Here is a 22,456-nt window from a genome sequence, read left to right on the forward strand (position 1 = left end):
CCCCTACCACGCCCCATCCCTGGAGTCCAACCCCGGCGGATTTCCTCTTTGCTTAACTCATTCCTCTTCTGGCCCCTGTCAGCCCAACCCGAGAGGCAGAGAGCTCTCCCCCCGTCCAGCCCTGGTTAGACGACCCTCAGATGCCACAGGGGCTCTGTGGCCTTCCAGAACTGCCTCACAGGTCAGGGACAGTATGGAGGCGGGGGAGGGGGGAAGAGAGGTAACCCTTCTGGAAGGGTAGAAGCTAAGACTGGGGAGATTCCTAGCACAGACAATTTGTGTGTGTGTGTGTGTGTGTGTGTGCCAGTACCGAGGCTTAAACTCAGGGTCTCTCCATTTTTCTGCTCAAGGCTGATACTCTCCCACTGGAGCCACAGTTCCATTCCTGCTTTTTTTTTTTTTTTTTTTAATGGTTATTTGGAGATAAGAGTCTCATGGACTTTGCTGCCTAGGCTGGCTTTGAACCTGGATCTTCAGATCTCAGCCTCCTGAGGAGCTAGGATTACGGGAGTGAGGCACCAATATTGGGTGCAAATTCTAAGACCAGGGTGATGGAGACAGGGGCAAAGCCCATCTGGGCTCCTGGACACAGAAGCTGCCCAGGTGACAGGTGCCCTAATCCATTCTCACACACATCTTCCCTGCCCCTCCAGGCGCAGGTGCTCCTGGGGGCTCCTTGGGTAACCCCCCGGCCCCCCCGCCCCCCCCCCCCGGCTGTCTCCCTGTGCTCAGGTTCCCCTCTGTTTGAATGGACTTTGCAAGGGAAATCCCTGTCCCTTCCCAAAGGCCATGCACCTGCCACCTGCAGTGGGCCCGTCCTCACTCCCACATCCTCCCACCCTCCCTCCTTCCGGACTTCCCTGAAGCCGTCTCCCCCCCTTCTTGGATCTGGTAAGACAACTCCTCCCTTTTTCTCCCTCACCCTGGGGAAGAGCCAGGGTCATTTCCAGGCTTTCAGGAGTCCTCACTCTGATCCTTTCCATCTTGGATTCTAACATCACAGAACAGAGACTCCTACATCCTTACCTGCTAACGGGACCCCCGGAGCCGTTCCCCAGAGCTCACCTGTGACTTGCGTGAGCGTCTGGATGCCCACATCCTGAGTTCCTACAAAGTTAGTTCCTAAGAAACCCAATCAGCAAGGCGAGCGCTCTACCACTTGAGCCACAGCACCACTTCCGGTTTTCTGGTGGTTCATTGGAGATGAGAGTCTCATGGACTTTCCTGCCTGGGCTAGCTCTGAACGGTGATCCTCAGATCTCAGCCTCCTGAGTAGCTAGGATGACAGGCGAGAGCCACCAGCGTCGTTTTTTTTTTTTTTCTCTTTTAAATCAAAGGTGTCATGTAGGTTGCCTGGCATGGGCGTGCATCCTTATAGTCGCAGCTCTTTAGGAGCTAGAAGTAGAGGGTGCCTTAAGCCTAGAAGTTAGAGGCTAGCCTGGAGGATACAGCAAGATTCTGCCTCATTAAAAAAAAGTTATTAACACTGTGAGTTGACACATTAAACAAGAAAACTATTATGCAAATAGTAGCTGAAATGAGCATGGAGCAATCCAGGCAAGTCAGCTTCTGCCCAGGGAGGGGAAGCAGCCTTGGGCTGGAGGCTGAGCTGAGTGGGGCCACCCCAAAGGCACGGAGCCCATCCAGCCGCCCTCCCCCCCACGGTGGAAGGGCGAGGATGGCCCCTGCTGGGCACGCTGCAGAGCCTGCCTGGGGGAGGGGTGGACCTTGAGCTGGTGAGTGGGAAGCGGGAGGGTCAGAGGCGGCGCTGAGAGAGGCCCAGGCTCCCTTGCTCCCTTGCCAGTGGTTTGTGGCAGATCCCAAGCGTTGGATTCCTCATTTGTGATTCGCTAGGGAAGTTCAGGGGTGGAAATCCAAGGAGCCAACGTGTTGCTTCTGTACTTACTAGCAGGAAAGATGCAGTTTCTTGTTACATCTTCCTCCGGGCCCAGGACCATAGATAACATCCATTTCCTTCCCCAAGTATTCCTGTTGCTACTCTTCCCCTACTTCCCTAAGCCTCTCTCCAGCCAGCCAAGCTACCTGCTGCAGCTCATGAGCCTGTGCAGCTTTTTACCTTGGGCCACTGTACTGAAAGACCCGTGCTAGGCCAGGTACCAGTGTCTCCTTTTAGTTTTATTTATTATTTGTGTGTGTGTGTGCATGTGTGTGTTTGTGGGTGTGTGCACAAGCATGCGTGTGCTGGTCCTGGGTCTTGAACTCAGGACCCCGAGTGCTGTCTCTGAGTCTTTTTTGCTCAAGGTTGGTGCTCTACCACTTGAACCACAGCTCTACTTCCTGCTTTGGGGGGGGGGATAGTTAACTGGAGATAAGAATCTCCTGAGGGCTTTCCTGCCCAGGCTGGCTTCAAACCCAGATCCTTACCTCTCAGCCTCCTGGGTAGGCAGGAGCCTGAGCTCAGATGTCTCCTGGAACTCTTGAGTTCCCAGCGTTGTTTGGGGAAGCAATGGGGAGAGGGTTACCACATGTCCACAGCACTGGGGAGCCCTCTCCGTTTCCCAGGGGCCGGACCCCAGGTCAGGGTCTGGGTGTGCACACTGCGTCCACACGGCCCAGCAACCTCCACTTCCAGCCTTGGTTTCTTTTAATTGCATAGAGCTCAGCAACGCTCAGTGTGTGCTCTGCAGACTGCGGCAGGGTTTCAGAAGGTCAACATTATCTTCAGAATAATACTAAGATGTTATTTGCCTTTTTAACTTTTTTGGGGGAGGACGGGACAGCACTAGCTTTTGAACTCAAGGCCTCAAACCTGCTGGACAGAGACTCTACCACATGAGCCATGCCCCTAGTCCTGTTTGTCTCTTTAACGTTTTAAAGAAATGTGGGTGAGCAGGAAGAGGAAGAGAAAGAAGGAGGAGGAAAGGAAAGAAGAGACGAGGAGGAAGAAGGGGAAGAGAAGGAAGAGGAGGAGGAAGAAAGGAAGGAAGAGGGGGCATTGGAAGCAGGAAGAAAAGTCAGTTCTATTTAAGAATATCCTTAACAAAGCAACACATATTGTCAAGTTCTATTAAATCTTGACCCTTGGAAGTGTCTATTTTTACCATTCCGCATGATTAACTGGGAAGCGCTCCACTGCGCATGGAAGGATCTGGGCTCTCCTGGGAGCTCCCTGGTGTGACAGCTTGTGATCCGAACTCACCCCTTCCCCCGTGGAGCATCGTTTTTACTTGAAAGGAACGCTGACATCAGCTGGGAGGATGTGCACACTGGACTAGTTGGCGGATGTTTTTCCCACTTGAACCAAGGACCCATGTGACTTTTGTTTTTTGTTTTTGTTTTGTTTTGTTTTTTGCCTGGGGCTTGAACTCTAGGCCTGAGTTCTGTCCCTGAGCCATTTTTCTCAAGATTAGAACTTTATCACTTGAACCACAGCTCTTCTTTTAACTTTTTGCTGGTTCATTGGAGATAAGAATCTCTTGGACTTTCCTGCCCTGTCTAGCTACGGTTCTCAGATCTCAGCCTCCTGAGCAGATCAGATTACAGGCGTGAGCCACTAAACCCGGCAGGGGTACCTCATCATGTGAGTGGCCTGGGTGGAACCCCACAATATCCACTACAGAGAGAAGGTTTGGTTGTGTCTTCGTCTAGAACAGGAATCAAGGGTTCAAGGCTCCAAAGTCAGAAAGACTCGGGTTGAAGTCCCTGTGGCCTTGGTGGAGTTCCTTTGAAGCAGTTTTTTCTATAAAATGAACATAAATGGTAACTACCTGACACACTGCTTTAAGACTGAAGCCAGCACATACTGAGGGCGTGGCTCCTGCTGTGGTTATAATTGCTTAAAACTTTCCAAACGCTAAAAGGGCTTCCTCTGGGAGAAGATAATCAGGCATGGCCATCAGACACGGGATGTTATGCGGGAGGAGGCTGTAGGGTCCAGGGGGACAGACACAAACGACGGCTTTTTGAGTTCATTCTGTCACCAAGCTGCCTTGATTCTCTAGTTCCTGCCCACCCTTGGTGGTGGTGGGGGGAGTTGGGCGGGGAGGCACTTAGAGAAGCATTTTCACCTTCAGACCACTAGGGGGCCATTTAGTAGCCTATAACTGGAATTCACTAATGGTTTCTTAATGGCTCAGGCACCAGGGAGACCAAGGCTCAATTATATCTGAAAGCATTTTGAGTTGCAGGGGTAAAAGACACTATGTAAAGCCAGATAATAAATAGGACTTATATTGATGACAGGTTAAAGAATCTGGCACTGGGAAGGACTAGAGCCAGAGGCATGAATTAAAAGCTTCAGTGTGGTACTCTTTTTTAGTAGAGAAGAGTGACATGCTGTTTTCCTACAAGGCTGGAAAGCAAGCAAAAAAATAAATAAAAATTAAAAAGTAGTTTAATGTGCACCAAATATATGGAGAAACAATATGGTGTGAATCCCAGAAAGGGGATCAAAGGAAGCTTCGGTCTCACGCCAAATGTTTAAGAATAATTCGCCTTGAGCCAGGTGCTGGTGGCTCACGCCTGTAATCCTAGCTACTCAGGAGGCTGAGATCTGAGGATCGCGGTTCGAAGCCAGCCCGGGCAGGAGAGACCTTGAGACTCCTATCTCCAATAAACCACCAGAAAACCGGAAGTGGTGCTGTAGCTCAAGTGGTAGAGCGCCGGCCTTGAGCTGAAGAGCTGAGGGACAGTCCCGAGGCCCAGAGTTCAAGCCCCACAACCAACCCCAAAAAATTTGTCTTGGGGTAGTTGTATGCCAGGAAGGCCACACAGAGCAAGGTGGAGGCTAGAGGACAACTTTCAGAGCCAATGCAGGGATTTTAGCTCCACAGGCTGCCTTCAAGACCAGCTCTGGCTGATCTGGGAGCAGGGTGAGGGAGTGAGTTGTTGTTGTTGTTGTTATTGTTATTTGACCCTCTCAGCCCACAGAAGGCAATAAGCAAGCCCCAGTGGACTTGAAGTTTCTCAGAAGAGGCAGGCTTTTCCATGGAAAGGCAGAGCCGCCCCTGAGCCTCCATCAGTGCCTAGGGCGGCCTGTGGTCCAGCAGGCCAGGCACCCTAAGACTTCATGGAGAGGGGAGGGTCTAAGGTCAAAGGTCCAGGAGGAGGAGGGGCAGTGGGCCAGGCGGCAGAGAGGGTCCCCCGGCCCCAGACTCCCCCGGGGACCGCGGCCCCGGCCCCCACCAAGGGCCCCCCCCCCACTCAGACACCCTGGCGGTCCAGGCTGCTGCTCGGGGAACACAGGAGATAAGATTCTGGAGGAGGGAGCTGGACATTCTGGAAAGGAGGAGGGGCGCACACGCCCGTCATCCCGGCGACTGAGGATCGCGGTTCAAAGCCAGCCCTGGCAGCAAAGTCCGTGAGACTCCTGTCTGCAATGAGCCTCTAGAAAGCCGGAAGTGGCGCTGTGGCTCGGGCGGTGGAGCGCTCGCCTGGAGCTGCAGAGCGCAGGGACAGCGCCCAGGCCCCGAGTTCAAGACCCGCCACGCGGAGCGGGCGCGGGGCGCCCTGGGGCCCAAGGGGCAAGCACCGGCCCGGGCCCCGGGGCCCCTGGGGTGCAAGCCAAAGCCACACCCGAGTCACCCGAGAGAGCCCCGCCGTGCGCCCCGGGACCGCGTGGGGGGCGCGCGGCCGGCGTGGCCTCCGCGGGCTCCCGGGCCCGGGGCTGGCCGCCGCGGACGCGAGGCCGAGGCCCGGGACGGCCTCCAGCGGGGTGCGCGGAGCGGGACGCGGGTCTACACGGAGGGGCCGGCGCCCGCGGAGCCCCGGGGCGGAGCCGGCGGGGGGCCCGAGAGGACCGCGCCCGGCCCCGGCCCGGCCCGGCCCCGCCCACGGCTCGGCCACGCCCCCGGCCCCGGCCCGGCCACGCCCCCGACCAGCCCCGCCCCCGACTAGGCCACGCCCCGACCAGGCCACGCCCCGCTGTCAGCCCGTCGCCCCGCCCCGCGCAGCGCCCGATCCCTTTTAAAGAAGCGCTCGGGGCTCGGACCCCGCCGCGCCCGCCCGCGCCGGGCCTCGGCGGTTGTCGCCCCCTTTAAGAGCCGGGCGCCTCGCACAGCGTCGTAAGCGGGCGATGCCGCGGGGGGGGGGGGGGGGGGGTTCCGCCCGCCCCCGGCTCCCCGCGCGGCGCTCGCGGGCCGCGGCGTCGCCGGTTTAAGAGGCCGCCACGCCCCCCGGCGCGCAGCCCCGCCCCCGGCGCGCGGGCCCCGCCCCCGGCGCGCGGGCCCCGCCCCCAGGCCGGCGCGCGAGGCGGGGGAGCCGGGCTGGAGCGGAGCGCGCGGTTCCGCGGCCACTGGAGACCGAGCGGCCGGGGCAGGCGGCGGCGGCGGCGGCGGATGGGGACGCGGAGCCGGGCGGCTGCGGTGGCTGCGGCGGCGGCGGCGGGGAAGCAGCTGGCGGGCCGGCGGCGGCGGCGGCGCTGGCGGCGGTGACGGGCGCAGGCCCCGGCGAGCGGCTGCGGCGACGCGGTGGCGGGCGGGCCGCGGGCGGGCGGCGCGAGGAGCGGAGCGCGGCGGAGCGCGGAGCCGCCGGGAGCCCGGGGCGCCGGGCCGCCCCCTGCCCAGGGCTCGCGGGCCGCCAGGCCCCCCCTCCAGCCGGGGCCGTGGAGCACCGGGGCAAAGGCCGGGGCCCCCCGATGAAGGAGCGCGACGCGGGCCCGGCCGAGCGGGGCAAGCCGGCCACCTACACCGGGGACAAGAAGGCGAAGATGGCGGCCAAGACCAACAAGAAGTGGGTCCGGCTCGCCACCGTGTTCGCCTACGTGCTGTCCGTGTCGCTGGCCGCCATCGTGCTGGCCGTCTACTACAGCCTCATCTGGCAGCCGGTGGGCGCCGGGACCTCGGGGGGCGCCGCGGGCCCGCCCCCCGGCGGCGCCAACGCCACCGGCCCGTCGGGGACGTCGGGGGCCGCGGCGGCGGCGGCGGCGGGGCCCAACACCACCCGGTCGTCCCGCCGCGAGGCGCCGCGCGCCGCGCCCCCGCTGCAGGCGGCCCGGCCCGCCGCCCCGGAGCCCCCCGCGCACGGCCCGCCGGCCGGGCCTCTGGAGCGGCCTCGGGGGCCGGGCGACGACGACGACCGGGACGACGACGACGACGACGAGGCGCCCCGGAGCCGGTGAAGGTCCGAGCCCTCCCCCCGCGGCAGCACCGGGCGGGGAGCCCCGCGCGGGAGCGGACCCCCTCCCCTCTCCCCTTCCCCGCCGATCCCCCCCCCTCCCCGGACACACGCACTCGGCCGGCGCCAGCGCGCCCTGGGGCCCGGGGCCGGCAGCCACCGGACCGCCGCGACCACCGACCGCGCTGCGTGCGCCCGGGCCCCGGGGCCGCCGGGGAGGGAGGCCGGGGGAGGGGGGGAGGCCGTGCGCCGCGCGCTCTGGTGTATCCGACGTGCAAAGGGGGGTGACTGGGGCCTTCTCCCCCCCCACACACACACCCCCGAGACTCAGGGGAAGGAGGGAGCTGTTAGGGGCACTTTTTTTCTCTCTCTCTCTTTTTCTTTCTTTTTAAATAAGCTGGAGCTCTCGAAAGGGTAGAGGGCACCCAAAAGTAGTGGCGCTCAGGTACGTCCACCCCGTTGGAGTGGCCAGACATGCATTTGACTTATAGATCCCTGTACATAGCCGTGGACACATGCACTGGTAGCTATCATACAGAACTCCATGTATCCCCCCCAACCCCCCCACCCCCCTGCTTCTGGGTAGCTTCTGACTGTACCCCGACTCTGATTTAGGGGTCTGTCCGCTGGTCCCCCGAAGTGCACCTAGCCCAGAAGGGCACCCCCCCATCCACTTTTTATTTTTTCCATCACCCACCCTTGCTTTTCCCCTGTTCCCCTCCTAGGTCAGAAAGATAGGTTAATGATGTTCTTACACAAGAGTAGAATGATCCTTAAGAGGGTTGACATGACAGAGGAGACCCGGAAGGAGTCGCAGCAGAGGGTGGGAAATGCACTGGGCCTTTTCCTCTTCCCACCCTGGTGCCCCCTCCCCCAGAAGTGGCTTCCTGTCAGTCTTGAGTGTCTGGATTAGAGCCAGGGACAGAAGGCAAAGAGCAGTGCTGCTCAATCCTGAGCTTCCCAGCTCGGCACAGAGTTCCTTTAGGAAGAGCAAGCACTGGTGCGGAGACGGGCTGGCAAGTGTGGTGGTGTTTTTTTTTTTTTTTTAATTTTAATTTTTTCCTTTCTGCTCCTCCAGATCTTGTCTAGTTCCAGATTGTGTCTTATGTTACTTCTTGCTCCTTAAGATCTTGCCTCGTTCACTTTTGCCTCTCCCCTTTCCTGAGCCTGTGACAAAGGCATTGTGAAACTAGAGCTTTGATCCCGTCCTCTGGCTTGGGGTTTTGCGGTAGAATCCGAAAGGTCAAAAGATGGGATTCGCACTCAGGACTGTGCTCGGATAGCCAGAGAAGAGAGCAGCCAGGAAGTTGACTGGCTTGTCCTCGATCCTGATAAGCCCCACTTAAACGTGGCCTGTAATTTTGTAGAAGAGGAGGCCCGCGCATCAGGGAAATGACATACGGATAGCTCTGGGGCAGCAAGAATTATACTTCCTCAATTTGGATTCCATTTCCTTCTGCCACTTGCTTTTAGGCAATTGAGTGTGGGTAGTGACAAGATATCAAACCCCTGGTGTTTCCTTTTTTGGGAAATGAAGCACTTAAAAAAGAAAAACAGAGAACTTATCCACCTGAGTCCTGAGACCGTTTGTCTTTCCAGATTTCTGGCCTGCACTCCAGTTAGCTCTGATCCAAGTTTACAGGACTACAGCCTTGCTCTAAGCCATGTCCTGTTGTGGGCAAGAAAATAGCAACTGAGCTGCCCCAGCCAACGGCAGGCTGGCCGCTCCCGGAGGGCTCTGGGCTTAGAGGACATTTCTTAGCAGCTCACTAGGTCTTCAGTCTTTAAAAAGCCCACCAGGCCTTTTTAAATATTTTTGCTGAGAGACTGGGGGAAGAAATATGAAATGCCACTTTATAACTTCAATAATAGCCTGTAATTTATATTTACGGTGTGAATTTTTAGTCCTATATATTTTAATAATTTGTAAATTGATCTCTGGACTCAAAGGAGAGCATCTGGGAATCGGTGCCCTGTCCCCTGCTTTTCTGGACTGTTTCAATCCACTTTGGGATGAATCAAAGCGCCTGGTGAGGCCACCAGTGGGTCTAAAGCCTTCCCTGGAATTGGGACATTCGTACCAGCCCTCGCTGTGAACATGACCAGAGACATTATTTATAATTCAGCCATTCAAGATATACCTGTACTCAAAAAGTCCTGTCTATTTTTTAAAAGTTTTATTTTTCAGGTGAACAAAAATACATTCTAAGAACTCTGCCTAAGCCTGTGTGAGCGACCGACTCTCATGGACTGGGGGGGGGGGGGGGGGCTGGGCTGGGATGTGGTGGACGGGTTGGTGACAAATAGGCTCAGGAGGAAAACGCAATTTCTCTGCTGCCCTGGGTGCCCAGTGGCTCCGCTGAATAGATTAGTGAAGGGTGGCAGGATTCATCTTAGTCAGGAAGGCGGCAGGGCTCTGAGGACTGTGATACCTGCCTAGCCACCTTTTGCCAACCTCAAACACTGCAAACAAGTTCTGCGTTGCAGGACTAAGCAGCTACTTAGCTAAAGGACCAGTAAGTGTGACAACTAAGATTGATCCAGACATTTAGCGGTCTGAGCTGGGAGGAGAGGCCAAGTGGTGCTGGACGGGCTGTCTGTTCTCACCTTCAAACTACTGCCCCTCCTCCACTCTCCCCTCCACTCCCCCACCCCCACCCCGAAGTACTGACTCTGGGAAGGACCAACGCCTGCACTTGGGCTGCTCCAGCCCAGCTCTGTGCTCACAACACCGCTGAGAGGTGTGGGTTGATTCAAAGGTGAGGGTGGGGTTTTTTTCTTTCTTTCTTTCTTTCTTCCTCCCCTTAAAGCCAACAAAAAGAGACCTGTGGGTGAAAAGCACAAGTATTAGGGATTAGTTATGCTGCAAAATACATGGTAAGCAATTGAGCTCAGCTCATTATCAGACAATGCTGCCCAGTGTCATTCGGGAGTGAGCAGCCCGTGTTGGTGGGCCCCCTGAGGCCGCCCTTCAGCGGAGCGGTGGGGGGGTAGGCGCCGTGCTTTTACTCCACCGTGTAGTCTGCGGGGAGGCCCGGAGAAAGGCCGCCCTCCCTTTATTCCCCTCTTCAGCCTACACAATGGCTTTGTGTGGAAGGACTTGGTAAGGCAGAGCAGAGCGGGAGTGAAAGTTCCCAGGCTCTTTGGAGCCAGCCCCTCCTTTCTGCCCCAGGTTTCGCACGTCGTCCGGTACAGCCAGCAGTCGGTACAGCAGGAGCCTGCCGGCTGCCGATTAGAGCAGAGCCTGGCTGGCCTGGAACAGTGGTCAGAAGCGCTTTCTTTGCAAAGGCAAGGAGAGGACTACAACTCACCCATCCTCACGTTTTAATCCAGGAAGGCCCATGCCAAGGGGATTGGTTCTTTCCAGGACCTTTGCACAGGAGCTGTCCAAGACTATTACTAGGTGTTTGTTTCTAGTAGAAGTTTCCATGTGCAGACCTGAAGAAAAGAGACAATTAATTCTCTTTGGAAAGTGGGGGTTTATTTTAAGAAGACGCGGGGTCGGGGAGCCCTTCGGACTGGCTGGTGAGGGCTAGCTTCTCTTTCCTCCATGGATTATCCCGTGCTGGAAAGTGTCTCGCTGTCGCTTTAAGCATAAGAAACATTTCTCTTGCCAACAGCTGTAGGTTTCTATGTGGTTTTGGAAGCTTCTCTATCTACCTTCTTTTTCAGTTTTCACTGGGGAATTCTAAGACAGTGTGCTCTTCAGTCAAGTATTTATATCCTATTTTGTGATGCACAGTGTCTACTTGTTCCTACATGTCTCTAAGGAGGACCAGAAGGTCAGGTCTGGAACTCTAGGGCTATCGCAGCTACTCTGCCCCAATGGAGGTATTTCTGGAATTGCAGTTCAGTAACAAAAGGGTGACAAGTGTACTTTGGGGTTTTTCTTGGGGGGGGGGGCTTCCCTGAATGGAGGGAGGGCTTCACTGGCCCTGGCCATTTCTCATGGCCAGTTCTCAGTGGCTGGCACAGAGCAGTCGTTAGGGGCTCAAAATGTGCAGATCGCCGTGTTGGGTGGATCAGCCATGATGTGAGAACTTGCATCCACGGCGTATCATCGAGTCTGGGTCCGTGACAGCTCAAAGCTGCTCTTCGCCTCCGTCCTCAGTTCTTTGTTTCCAACTGGAGGAACTGAGGCCTGGCTTTCCTGCCCTTCGAGGTTCCAGAAATCTGTGACCATGTTCCACGCAGTGCTTACGGGGCTTAACAGGGTCCACATGACCCATTCATCCTCCGCTCTGCTCCCGCCCAACATGGAGCTATAAAAATAGCTGCTCTGTTGACAGGTTTTTTTGGGGGGTGGTTGTTGTTTGGGTCACATCTGTTTCACTTACAGACATAGCCTGTGGTTTGCCGTTGCCAGAAAGCCTGCACCGTGCTCTTCCAGCCCTCTAGTAGCTAATTTAAAAACAAAAACAAGAAGAGTCTCTCATTGTCACACACCCAGAATCTACCAGGCTGTCCATCCTTGGAGAGGATGCAGTCCTGGCACCCGGCATGGGAGTTGAGGAAACCCGGCCAGCTCCCCATGCCTGGTCAGCTGGAGAAGCGATCAGTTCACGCTCACCACAAACTTCCTGTGCTAAACAGCTCTGATTTCTTCATTTCAGCTTTCTGATCTTGCAGTCGTTTGGCAGTTAAATTACAATAAGATTCTAAGTAATACCCTCAGTGCCTGGGGTAATATGTTTTCAAGGACATGTCTGAACCATTGGGGAGATGATGCATGGAAAGAACTGTGAAGAGGGAGGTGCGGATGGGCCCCTGGTGTCCCAACCAGCTGCGGTGGTAGTGGCGGCGGCAGCAGCAGCAGCTGGGAGCATGGCACACCATGCCACCGCAGAACAACAGAATGGGCATCCAAGGAAGCCTGGCCTTCTAGGAGATTCTCAGACAACCACAGGCCTAGCCTTCCCCTGTGACTTTATAACTTACGGTTCAGATGTATATATATAGCTATATCTATATCTATCTATCTATCTATCTATATATATATTTTTTTTTATTTTTGTCGGTCGTGGGGCTTGAACTCTGGGCCTGGGCGCTGTCCCTCAGCTCTTCAGCTCAAGGCAAGCGCTCTACCGCTTGCGTCACAGCGCCACTTCCAGTTTTCTAGTGGTTTATTGGAGATAAGAGTCTCACGGACTTTCCTGCCCAGGCTGGCTTTGAACCATGATCCTCAGCTCTCAGCCTCCTGAGTAGCTAGGATTATAGGTGTGAGCCACCAGCGCCCAGCCCATGGTTCGGATATTTCTGTGTTTTGTTTTGTGCCAATCTTGGGACATGGCTCAGGACCTAGGTACTTTCCCTGAGCTTTTCTGCTTAAGGCTAGCACTCCCTATCACTTGGCTTTTTTTTTTTTTTTCCTAGTTAAATGGAGATAAGAGTCACACAGACTTTCCTGCCCAGGTTGGCTTCAAACTATGATCCTCAGATCTCAGTGTCCTGGTAGCTAGGATGACAGGCTTGAGCCGTGGGGTGCCCGTGCCCGGCAGGATATTTCTGTTTTGACAGCTGGTTATCAAGGTGACTTTCGATCTTTTTCTTGGCTGGAGCCAGCCGCCCTGCTTGGGGCCGGGGGGGGGGGGGGGGGGGAGCACTGTGTGTCCCCAGGGTGTGTGAGAGGAGGGAAAAAAAATCCTACCTTGCCCATTATTTTTGACAGTTGCTGGAGAAGTTGCCCTAGAGAGCTTGTTAAGAGGGAGGCAGGCCAGAGAGTCCCCCTCCTTCTCCCTGAAAGGTACTGATGTGTGTACCTCACCTCCTGCCCCGCCCCAGCCTGCTGAAGCTCCATCCAGTCCTTAAAAGGAGCATCGGGTGCGACGTTTGTTCCCGGTGGTGCCAGGCCTGTGCTATTTCATTTCCCTGGCGTCAGGCGGGTGCTTAATGAGGGCTGTGGTGTGGACCCAGCCTTGTTGAGAGAAAGCAGCCTCCTTCCCGTCCCTGCGTGCTTCCTGCTAGCTAATCTCCCTGCCCTTCCCAGCCCTGAAATGCGCCCGAAGTGGGGTAATGGTCACCCCCACCATCTGTCCTTCCTCGGGAGCCCTGATAACCCCGGCGTGGACGATGCTGGCAAGGTCTGTGGACACTGATAGATGACACAGAGGCAGGAGGAGATGGTATTTTTAGTCTTTTCTCTTGATACCTCTCCTGTTTTGTCCCCCAAACAAGCCCCACGTGACCAGGAAGAATTTTTGCCCTGTGTTGTTGATGCTCCTGCCCCTGAGGCTGGAGGCAGAGCTGGAGGTGACTCACGGTCAGACCTTCAGGCTTGCGCCCTGGTCGGTGACCCGGCTTGCAAGAATGCCCACGTGGCCACACAAGAAAACACAAATCGTGATATGCTCTTTTCAGGGTAAAACTCGAGTCTGAGAGGCACAGAGCAAACTCCATAGAGGGGAGCTGGTTTCTAGGGGAAGATAGTAAAGAAACAAAACCTATGGTATAAGTTTGTAAGACCGCTCCTGATAGAAACAGAAGAGGAAAGGAACCCTTCGGCTCAAGAGCCAGCATGCCAAGTTAGAAGATGGGTCTGAAGGCAAGAACACGCCTCCAGCACTTCACCAAGCATCAGACTCCTGTAGATCACTAGGGAGGGGATATGAGTGTTATAAACCATCCCTCTTTTCCCTGGTAGAGCATTGATCTCCTCCTCCAGTGCAGATGAGGGCAGAAGAGAAGGTAAAGGAAACCATAGATGACACACAGGAGATCACACCACACGGCCACTTCATTTATTTAGCTCATTCACCAAGGGCCTTCTGTGGGCCAGGCTGCTCCCAGAGTCCTTTGCGCTGTGTATATTTCCCACACTCTGCTCTTCAGCCTCGTTTTGTAGATAAGGAGACTGAGGCCATAGAGGTTACAACTGGCCAAGGCCACCCCGCTGCCAAATGACTGGCCTAGGGTTCAGATCGAGCCCATCAGAGCTTTCTAAGGCCTAGCCTGCTCCAAACTACTGGAGCAGCACCGCCCGCCCCCCACCCCAGTCCGTCCCCAGGCTAGTCATTTCTGGAGACATCCGCGTTCCAGTATTGGGCCTGCCCAGCGCCTGCCTTTGGGAGTCACAAGCCACAAGGTGAACGGCACACTCCAAAGCCATACATGTAGGGATGAATGTACGTATGCATGCACGCATGTGTTCATGTGTGCACGCATACGTGTGTATGATTGAGGGGCAAGAGACTTGACTTGAGCTTGTAGCCGCCACCCGACCCAGGCGTGTCCCTGGCCTAGAAATGTTTCTGATGGACCCCACGGTAACCTCTTCACCCCTTCACTCAGTGCACCCCTTGGCTAGCTTCCTCTTCGCCTCTGCTTCCCACCCGACTCTACCGCATAGCCAGAAACCCACTCTCAGAGTCCAGACTCTGCCGCTGCCTCTGTAGGAATCAGCAGCCTAAGCCTGAGCCGAGGTCCATTATGGAAATGCGGACTTCCCGGCTCTCCCCAGACCTACTGTGTTTGAACCTGAGCCACTCCTCTCATGACGACTCCTGCAGAGTCCTTCAAGCTGGGCCGAAGAGAGGCCCTTCCCCAAGTAGAGGCCATGGGGTGAGGTCCACAGCCCATCAAAAAGCCCAGATGGGGACTCCACCCTGTAGGCCCTCCCTGGGCTCTTCCAAAGAGGATCCACAGGGGCACCGCTGTCTGCCAGGCAGAGGGGGCTGGGTCCCGGTCATCTCCCCCAGCCAGCGTCCTGCCCCAGGTTACCAGGCACCTACAGCTAGGAACAGCTCCCAGGGTCCGGCCTCACTGCCTGGGGTGGGGCGCTTTCCTCCCTCTCGCTGGGCAGGGCTGGGCCGGCAGTCACCATCGCCCACTGGCTGGTTACTGAAATGTTTGTTGAAAGGGAGCCACAGCTTGTGCAGAGTCTGGATAATTCACCAGCCGTGGGCCTCAGGGGAGGGGCTGAAATGAGGACTAAGTTGGGGGGTGGGGAACAAGTCCTGATGTCTTCCGGAGCTGGAGCTGCAGTTGCGGTCCCTCTGAGTTCTTGCTTGTCACTTGCTTGGGGAGTGTGTGGGGGAGGGGGGAGGGAAGAGGAGAGGGCAGGAAATGACCCTGGGTGGCTGGGCCAGGCCCTCATCTCCACTCGGGGTGCACGTGATGTCTGACCTGGGTGTGGGAAGGGGTCTGCCCGCCAGGGAGCTCTCCCACTCTGCTTGAGGTCCGGGGAGCCCTCCCCTTGTCAGAGAGGGGGAATCTCTTTCCAGAGAAGACCCCAGCTCTACTCGCAGGCCGGGCCCTGGCAGAGTGAGACCTCCCTGGCTCTCAGCCTTGTAGTCCATAGTGCGAGGAAGCAGGCCGGTGGTGTTTGAACCAGGGACTGCCCCTTGCGTGGCCATCCTGGGACAGGCCGGAGAAGGGACTGCTAGCCAGGCTGTCCGCCTGGAACCGAGGAAGCAGAAACTGCATGTACACGGGGGCTGGGCTTAGCCCGAGGCGAGTGCTGTTGAAGTCACGACCTGGCAGTTGGCAGACTTGGGTCAGGAATACCAGAATGTCTGCACACCGGGGACCGTGTTCACACAGGAAAAACAAAAACCCCTGTGTGCATGGGGAGCGGCCCGGAGGGGCCACATGAGCCTCCTTGCCCTCACGGGGTGCCCGGCTGGACAGCTAGCCACGCTGCTCAGCCAGATGGACACAAACCACCCACAACCGGACCCAGGTCCCTCAGAAGACACTTAACTGAGTGCCTCCCTCCTCTGTCCCAGGCTGACTCCCCACGGCAGGAGCTTTGCTCAGCACTTTCCTGGAGGACCAGGCCCCCCTGTCTTGCTCCTCGCACCCGGGCCTCTCCCTCTCTGCCCCGTCCCTCTGGAAGGCCTATTTCGAGGGGCCAGGCTCTGCGGAGGCCCAGCCCTATCCTCTCTGGGCTCTGAGACCCCTGCTTCCCTCTCTGACTCAGGAGGAGTCTGAACTTGCAGCCCGGGCTGGGGGTCATTCCGCCCCAGGGGCTGCTGCTCAGGACCGTCGGGCCAGGCCCCTGGACCTTCCTGGTGGCTTGACTTTGGACCGAGCACGCATGCGCCCTCTCTGGCTCCTCCTAGAGACAGGTCGAGAGGTGCCAAGTCAGGTGTCTGTGGAGAGCCAGGGGCTGGAAGGGCGGCCGAGACTCCTGCTTCCCCTGCCGGCTGCTTTGGGGACGCTGGGACTGGGCTGGAAGCTGGGGGTGTCTCCAGTCTGCCTGGCTCTGTCTTGCTCTGCCTCTGTGTATGCTCCTCCTCAGCAGCAGGAGTTCCCTGAAATGAGAGGGGAGACCGACCAGCTGGCGGCTCAGTTCAAGGCTTGTGCCCCCAGGATGCCCCATCCGAGGCCCGAGTACCCACCTGGCCACCCTGCGGCTCTTCCTTCTCTTCCTTCGGGTCCCACCTGCAGGAACGCAGCAGGTGTAGGCCCTCAGCTGGCCCCTCACCCTACTTCCCTGGACCCCCCTTTCCCATAGCCAACAAGGGCCCATGCATCCAGCAATACGCTAGAACCGGTGGTTTCAGAGCAGGCCTGGAGCCAGAGCGAAGCTCCTGGGCGCTCGCCCGGCCTTGTTCCCGAAGCCCAGCCATTTCCTCTGAATGCCACCTACCTTGCCCCATGGTGGGTCCCCAGCTGCTGTTCGTGGCCCAGCCTGATGCATCTTGAGTTCCACAGGGACTCAGGCCTGCCCCAGCCTGCACTGCCCCGGGAAAAGCCACCCTTCCCCCGGGGAGGGAGCTGCTGTAATTACTCCAGCGTCCCCCAGGGCCTCTGGGGCTCTTGCTGCCTCTGCTGGTGGCTTTTCTCTGCCTGTCATTAGCCAGCGCCAGGCAGCAAGTCACACAGGAGGCAGGGACCCAGGGGACAGAGCAGGCATCTGGATCTGGGCCTGTCCCGGAAATGAGGACGCCTAGATGCCTGCCTTGATTCTTGTTCCCAGCCACCTGTTACCTTCGGGCCCTGCCGGTCAGCCTCTCCTTCCCCTGGGCTCTGCTGCCTGTGGCTGATGCCACGCAAGGCCTGCCAGGTTGTCCACCCCGACCTGCAAGACATGGCCCACAAGTCAAGGAGAGAAGAGGATCCGCCACTGGGGCCTCCATCAGCCCGAGGAACCCTGTTCCTCTCCTCCTCTCAACTTACCTTTTCCTTCAGGGGTCAACAGGGGGGTCTGTGGCTTCCTGTGGGTCCTGGGACCTAAGGAGGGGACAAGGGACACGGGGAAAGAGTGTGGTGACCTAAAGCAGAAACCCTGGTTCTTCCAGCACAGGAGGCTACCAGTCCTCATCCACTTGTGGGTTTTCTGTCTCCCCAAAAGAGCTGGGGCCTGGGGAGATTTGATCAGCCCAGCAGGGCCTCAGCTGCCATGGCTGTGGAATCAGGGTGCCAGAAATACACAAAGCTGTTCCAGCAGCAGGCCAGAGAGCCACTGAGACTTCAGCCTGATCAGTATCAGCTTCTGTGAAGATCCTGAAGACCCCAGGGCAGGCATCGACTGGCCCCAGCAAGCAGCATGGTTCTGACAGTGTGAGAAGGGGAAGGACAGGAAGGAAGATGTGCTATGCCTCCTTTCAGCTCTGAACAAAGTAGGACATCAAGAGACAGAGATAGAAAGCAGGAGGTGAACAGTATTAAAAAGTGGGGAGATAGCAGGGTGCTGGTGGCTCACGCCTGGAATCCTACCTTCTCAGGAGGCTGAGATCTGAGGATCGCAGTTCAAAGCCAGCCCAGGCAAGAATGTCTGTGGGACTCTTACCTCCCCACCCCCCCCCCAAAAAAAAACACAACTCAGGAAAAGCTGGAGGTGGTGTGGTGGCTCAGGTGGTAGAGGGCTAGCCTTGAGCACAGAGCAGCTCAGGGGCAGTGCCCAGGCCCTGAGATCAAGCCTCAGGCCAGGCGAAAAGAAAAGAAAAGGTGGAGGCAGTGGAAGGAGGCAGCCGAGAACGGTGGTGCACACGTGTAACCCCAGCATTCCAGAGGCTGAGCTCACAGTCCAGACCAGCCTGGACGGAATAGACCTGTCTCAATCGGAGGGGGGGAAAGGGGGGGAGGAGAGGGGGGCGGTGTATAAAGACATGGCAGAGCCGGGAGAGGAGAGCAAGTCTTGGCTCACCCCTTCTGCTGCCCCTGGCTGGACCGTCTTCATTGGGCTTGCTGCAGTTCTGTAGCCTGTGTGGATCAAGGAAGGGGTGAGGTTGCTGGTGGCTGCAGCAGGCCCCATACGGACTCCGCCCCTCCTGGTCCCACCCTAGCACTGAGAGCAGAGGACACATCCCTGATCCCAGGGCCTGCCCAGGGTGTGCCCTCTCTCTCCAAAACCAGCACCGCGGTCAGCCCGGCCCTCCAAGCTCGTCAGCCCAGCAGGCTGCTAGCGCTGCCACCCACGTGGGCTTGGCCTTGTCCAGGTCCCGCGGGTGGCGCCAGTCACCCTGTGCATGTCTGTGTCGGGCCAGGCGGAGCAGGTCGATCTGCTCCCTTTCCTGCTTCCACTGGACATAGTCCCAGTCTGCCTCCCGGGGCGGCCGCACTGGCTGTCGGGGGGCTGGGCCTAGGTGGTGGGAATCCCGAGTGCCCTGCAAGGAGAACCACACGGCAGGGTGGGAAAGGGGCTGGAGTGGAGGCTGGAGCAACTCTACCAAGCAACCCCTTCCTCTCTCAACGGTGGCCCATCATCTCTAGAGTGCCGGACATGCTGGCTGTGTTTGGAGAACGTGGCTTGGCCTCTCTGTGCATCATCTCCTTAGGCTAGCGGTGGCACCTTGCCTGGCACCGTCCATACCACACGCTGCTGGTGTATGGACTGGCCCAGCATGGCGGGGGGTAAAGGGGCACCCAGAGGCTGTGAGCAAAGAGGAAAGACAGGGGGCTGCTGCCACCTAGAGGTCACAGCTGGCACAAGGCCAGTCCCTGCCACCCTCCCGCCGTGGCAAGGCCCTCACCCAAAGTGGAGACTCGGGGTGGGCATTCTTGCTGTCACTGCCCACGTCACATCCCTGCCAATGAGGGACAGAGGCCTGACTCCGCTGACTGATGCCCCAGCCCTTCTGGGAGACGTACCTTCCCTGCAGAATCGGAGCTGGTGGCTGTGTGCACAGGGGAGCTCTGGGGCCGGGCCCCACTGGGCGACCCCTCTGGGCCCTGGTTCCTTGCTCTGGGGGGCTTTTCACTTACGATCCGTTTGGCCTGGAAAGAGAGAACGTAAGGGTTGTGGCAGAGCCGGGGGTGGGGAGGGGTGGGGGGTGGGGGAGTGGCCACCAGGACCCACACGCTCACCTTGGCCTTGTTCTCCATGGTCACGGCCAGCTCCACGCGGTCCCCCATGCAGAACGGACCCACGTGACCCTCGGCTTCCTCATCCTCAAGCACCTCATGGTCCATGCCGGGTCCCAGGGGGATCCTGGCCCAGTTCCTGACCACGCGCTTCTCCTGCGGGATGAGGGGGCCTGTGTCCTCAGGACTAGGGTGCTGGGGCTTCTGGGGGTTCCCTAGGCCTGGGCTCCACCCTGGGCCCTCCCTGGAATGCTGCCGGAGAAGCTGGCTCCGTGGGCATTCACATGCCAATGGCATTAGGTTATCCGCCGCCCAAGATGCCGCCATGGCTCACCATCCCCCATGGCCCGCGGACACCCCCCTCCTCCTCAGCCCCGACTTCTCCTTCCCACCCCCACCCCCACTTTGTGCAGGGAGCCCAGGGCCGGGAGTGGAGCAGGGCGGGGGAGGGCAGCCTGTGTTTTTAGGGCATAGGTGCAGGCCTGTGGGAGTAGAACAAGTTACAAGGAAGCGTCTATTTGGTGGCCCCTCCCGGAATGGCAGGTAGAAGAAGAGGGACAAGAGCCCCCCCACCCCCACCCCTTACCTCCCCCACCCCCCCACCCCCATCTCGGGCGAGGCTTACTCCAGGGACCTGGCTGATGGTGACGGTGAGGCTGTCGGGTGGGAGGGGCCCGGAGGTGGTCACGGCCATGCCCTCCTGCTCTGCCTGCCGTCGGTCCTCCTGGATCTCCTGTGAGAGGGCCTAGATCAGCGCAGGCCACGCCCCCCAGACGCACAGAGACACAGACACAGATGGGCCTACACAGAGGGACACCCGTGGGACATCAGAGGTGCCTAAGACCCTGACCAAACTTCTGACAGACCCGATGACCACTCCAACCCTGGCTATGCAGACTCCTGTGCCCACAGGTAGCCGCCGCACAGGCAGGCAGGCAGGCAGGCGCCCCCACCAGGAGGGTCCTCAGCCACTCACCTGGTACCTGCGTAGCAAGGCCTGGTTCTTCTTGCGCAGGGCAACTATCCTCCGGTCCAGCTCGGCGTCCTTCTCCTGTCTGTGCATGGGGGACTCGGTTCTGGGCAACCCCTATGCAGAGCAGGGAATCAGGCTCCTGACTGCTGGATCTCCCCTTTAGGGGTACCCCAACCATCACATCCACCTGGCCTTGTCCATGCCACCCAAGGGGCTCCACAAAATCAGACCACACGGGCGAGAAGAGGGCTGTGTGGAGGAGGTGGTGCTACAAGTCCTCCACCTGTGTCCCTGCTGGGCTTGCCTGTCTGTCTCTGCCTCCTGGAGGCTCCAGTCAAGTCTGCTAACCCAGGGCGCAGCTCCGGGAGGCCGCAGCAGCCTCCCCTCCCCCGGGCTCTCCAGGGAGCTCCTGTGAGCCGCCTGGAATGGGAGTTAAAAATGGCTCTGGCAGCAGAGCCCGGCTGGCCGTGGCTGGGGATTCAGGAGGTCGAGGAGGGGGGGAGCTGTTTGCTTCTCAAATCCAGAATCATTGTGGGGGTAAGAGGTGCTAGCCTTGTCCTCAGCTTACCAGGCCCCAGATCCCTCTTCCCAGTCCTGCACCCGGCCTGCAGGAAGGAGCTGCTCCCACGGGCCTGGCCCTGCAGGCCTGAGCTGCCGGCCGAGGGGGGCAGACAGGGAGCTCCAGCCAAGGAACCTGCCCTAGCAGGCCGGGGCCCTGCAGGCTTCGCTGGCTGCCGGGTCTCTGATATGGCCGACACCTCAACCCAGCCCTCCACCTGCCCTATCACTGCCCCCTCGCCCCCAGCCCGGCCATCCTCGGCTGTCCCCAGCTGCTCCCGAACGTGACTGCTTATTAGATTGGCCTCCTCCCAGCCCCAAGAAGCCCCCTGCCAATGGCAAGATGCCACTCACATCTGAGTGCATGGTAGCGGCGGGCCTCAGAGAGAATTCCAGAGCAAGCCGGGAGAACCACCGGAGCCAGGCCTCGGTCCGCCTCTCCCTGCCGGCTTCGCGGCTCAGCACACGAGATCATGTTGTGATTACAAAAGACGCCTCTGGGCTTCCAGCCAGCACCACTGTGGCCGCCACCCCCTCCCTTCCACTGGAGAACCAGGGCCCTGGCAGCCAGCTGGGCCGGCCCAGCACCTTGCCCCACCCTGCCCTGGTATCTCCAGACAGATGGACAGGGCGTTCTCCACCACAGGTCCGGGCCACACCGGAGGCCTGGTCCCAGTAGGACCCCAGCCTGAGCCCACCTATAAAAAAGAAAACTCCCGCAGCACACACCTCAAGCAACCCCTCCCAGCCTGCCAGTTCCCCAGGTCAACGTTGGGGTCTTTTTGTTTTGTTTTGTTTTTTGCCAGTCCTAGGGCTTGAACTCAGGGCCTGGGTGCTGTCCCTGAGCCTCTCTGTGCTCAAGGCTCGCGCTCTACTGCTTGAGCCATAGCACCAACTCTAGCCTTTTCTGTGTATGTGGTACTGAGGAATTGAACCCAGGGCTTTGTGCGTGCTAGGCAAGCACTCTACCGCTAAGCCACCTTCCCAGCCCTCCATTTGGGTTTGTTAAGTCACTGGTAGCAACCAAGAAGCTAGCCAGGGCCTGCTTGGGCCTGAGCATCATAGCTCAGGGCCGCGGAAGCCTTCCCTCTGTGGAGTCCTCACACTGCGCCTTTCTCGGCCTTGCACTTCGAGGCTGACCCCTGCAGCCTCTTTGACCCAGAGGAAGCAGTGTCTCTTCTCAGGATCACCTCCCCAGAAATTGTCCTCATGTGGCTCCGGCTGCTGTCCTAGCTCAGGCCTAGGTCCAACGCTGGGGTGCCAGGATTGGCATCTGTATTCCCAGTGCCTGGTTCTAGTCCCATCATCACAAGGCTCTGGCTTCCAGACACTAAGAGGAGGCCCTGCGGCATTTCCCAAATCAGCCAGGTCTGCCTCCTCGCCTCCTCACGGGGGCTTTTCCCCTCTGCTGACGGAACAGAAAAGCCCCCTGCCTTCTCTCCCCCCTCAGAGCCTGCACAGGGAGCAGAGGCCCAACCTCCCCTGCCCAGGCCCCCCCCCCCCCGCTCCCATCCCTACGCTTAGCCCCTTTCCTGTCCAGTCTCCCTCCTGGCCCCACACCCCATCCAGCATGCCCAGAGCTCCCATCCTGCCTGCAAATACTGC

General features: G+C 58.4%; 2 protein-coding genes across 2 annotated transcripts; one reads left to right on the forward strand and one right to left on the reverse strand.

Moving 5' to 3' along the window:
• The first annotated feature begins 6,496 nt into the window (after positions 1-6,496).
• On the forward strand, positions 6,497-7,078 carry Inafm2 (InaF motif containing 2). Its single transcript, XM_042687582.1, has one exon. It carries the CDS (start codon positions 6,596-6,598, stop codon positions 7,076-7,078), a length of 483 nt encoding a protein of 160 aa, XP_042543516.1. The 5' UTR covers positions 6,497-6,595.
• An 8,089-nt stretch (positions 7,079-15,167) lies between these two features.
• Positions 15,168-21,280, reverse strand: Ccdc9b (coiled-coil domain containing 9B). Its single transcript, XM_042687821.1, has 11 exons — positions 21,206-21,280; positions 20,297-20,407; positions 19,946-20,053; positions 19,324-19,476; positions 19,108-19,233; positions 18,436-18,623; positions 18,164-18,219; positions 17,194-17,247; positions 17,005-17,095; positions 16,413-16,455; positions 15,168-16,325 (listed from the first exon to the last, which is right to left on the reverse strand). The coding sequence occupies exons 1-11, from the start codon at positions 21,215-21,217 to the stop codon at positions 15,825-15,827; spliced, it is 1,443 nt and encodes a 480-aa protein (XP_042543755.1). The 5' UTR covers positions 21,218-21,280; the 3' UTR covers positions 15,168-15,824.
• Positions 21,281-22,456: the final 1,176 nt, after the last annotated feature.

Source organism: Dipodomys spectabilis, unplaced genomic scaffold (genome assembly GCF_019054845.1).
Source record: "Dipodomys spectabilis isolate Male_0828 unplaced genomic scaffold, ASM1905484v1 ptg000108l, whole genome shotgun sequence".
Lineage (NCBI taxonomy): Eukaryota > Metazoa > Chordata > Mammalia > Rodentia > Heteromyidae > Dipodomys > Dipodomys spectabilis.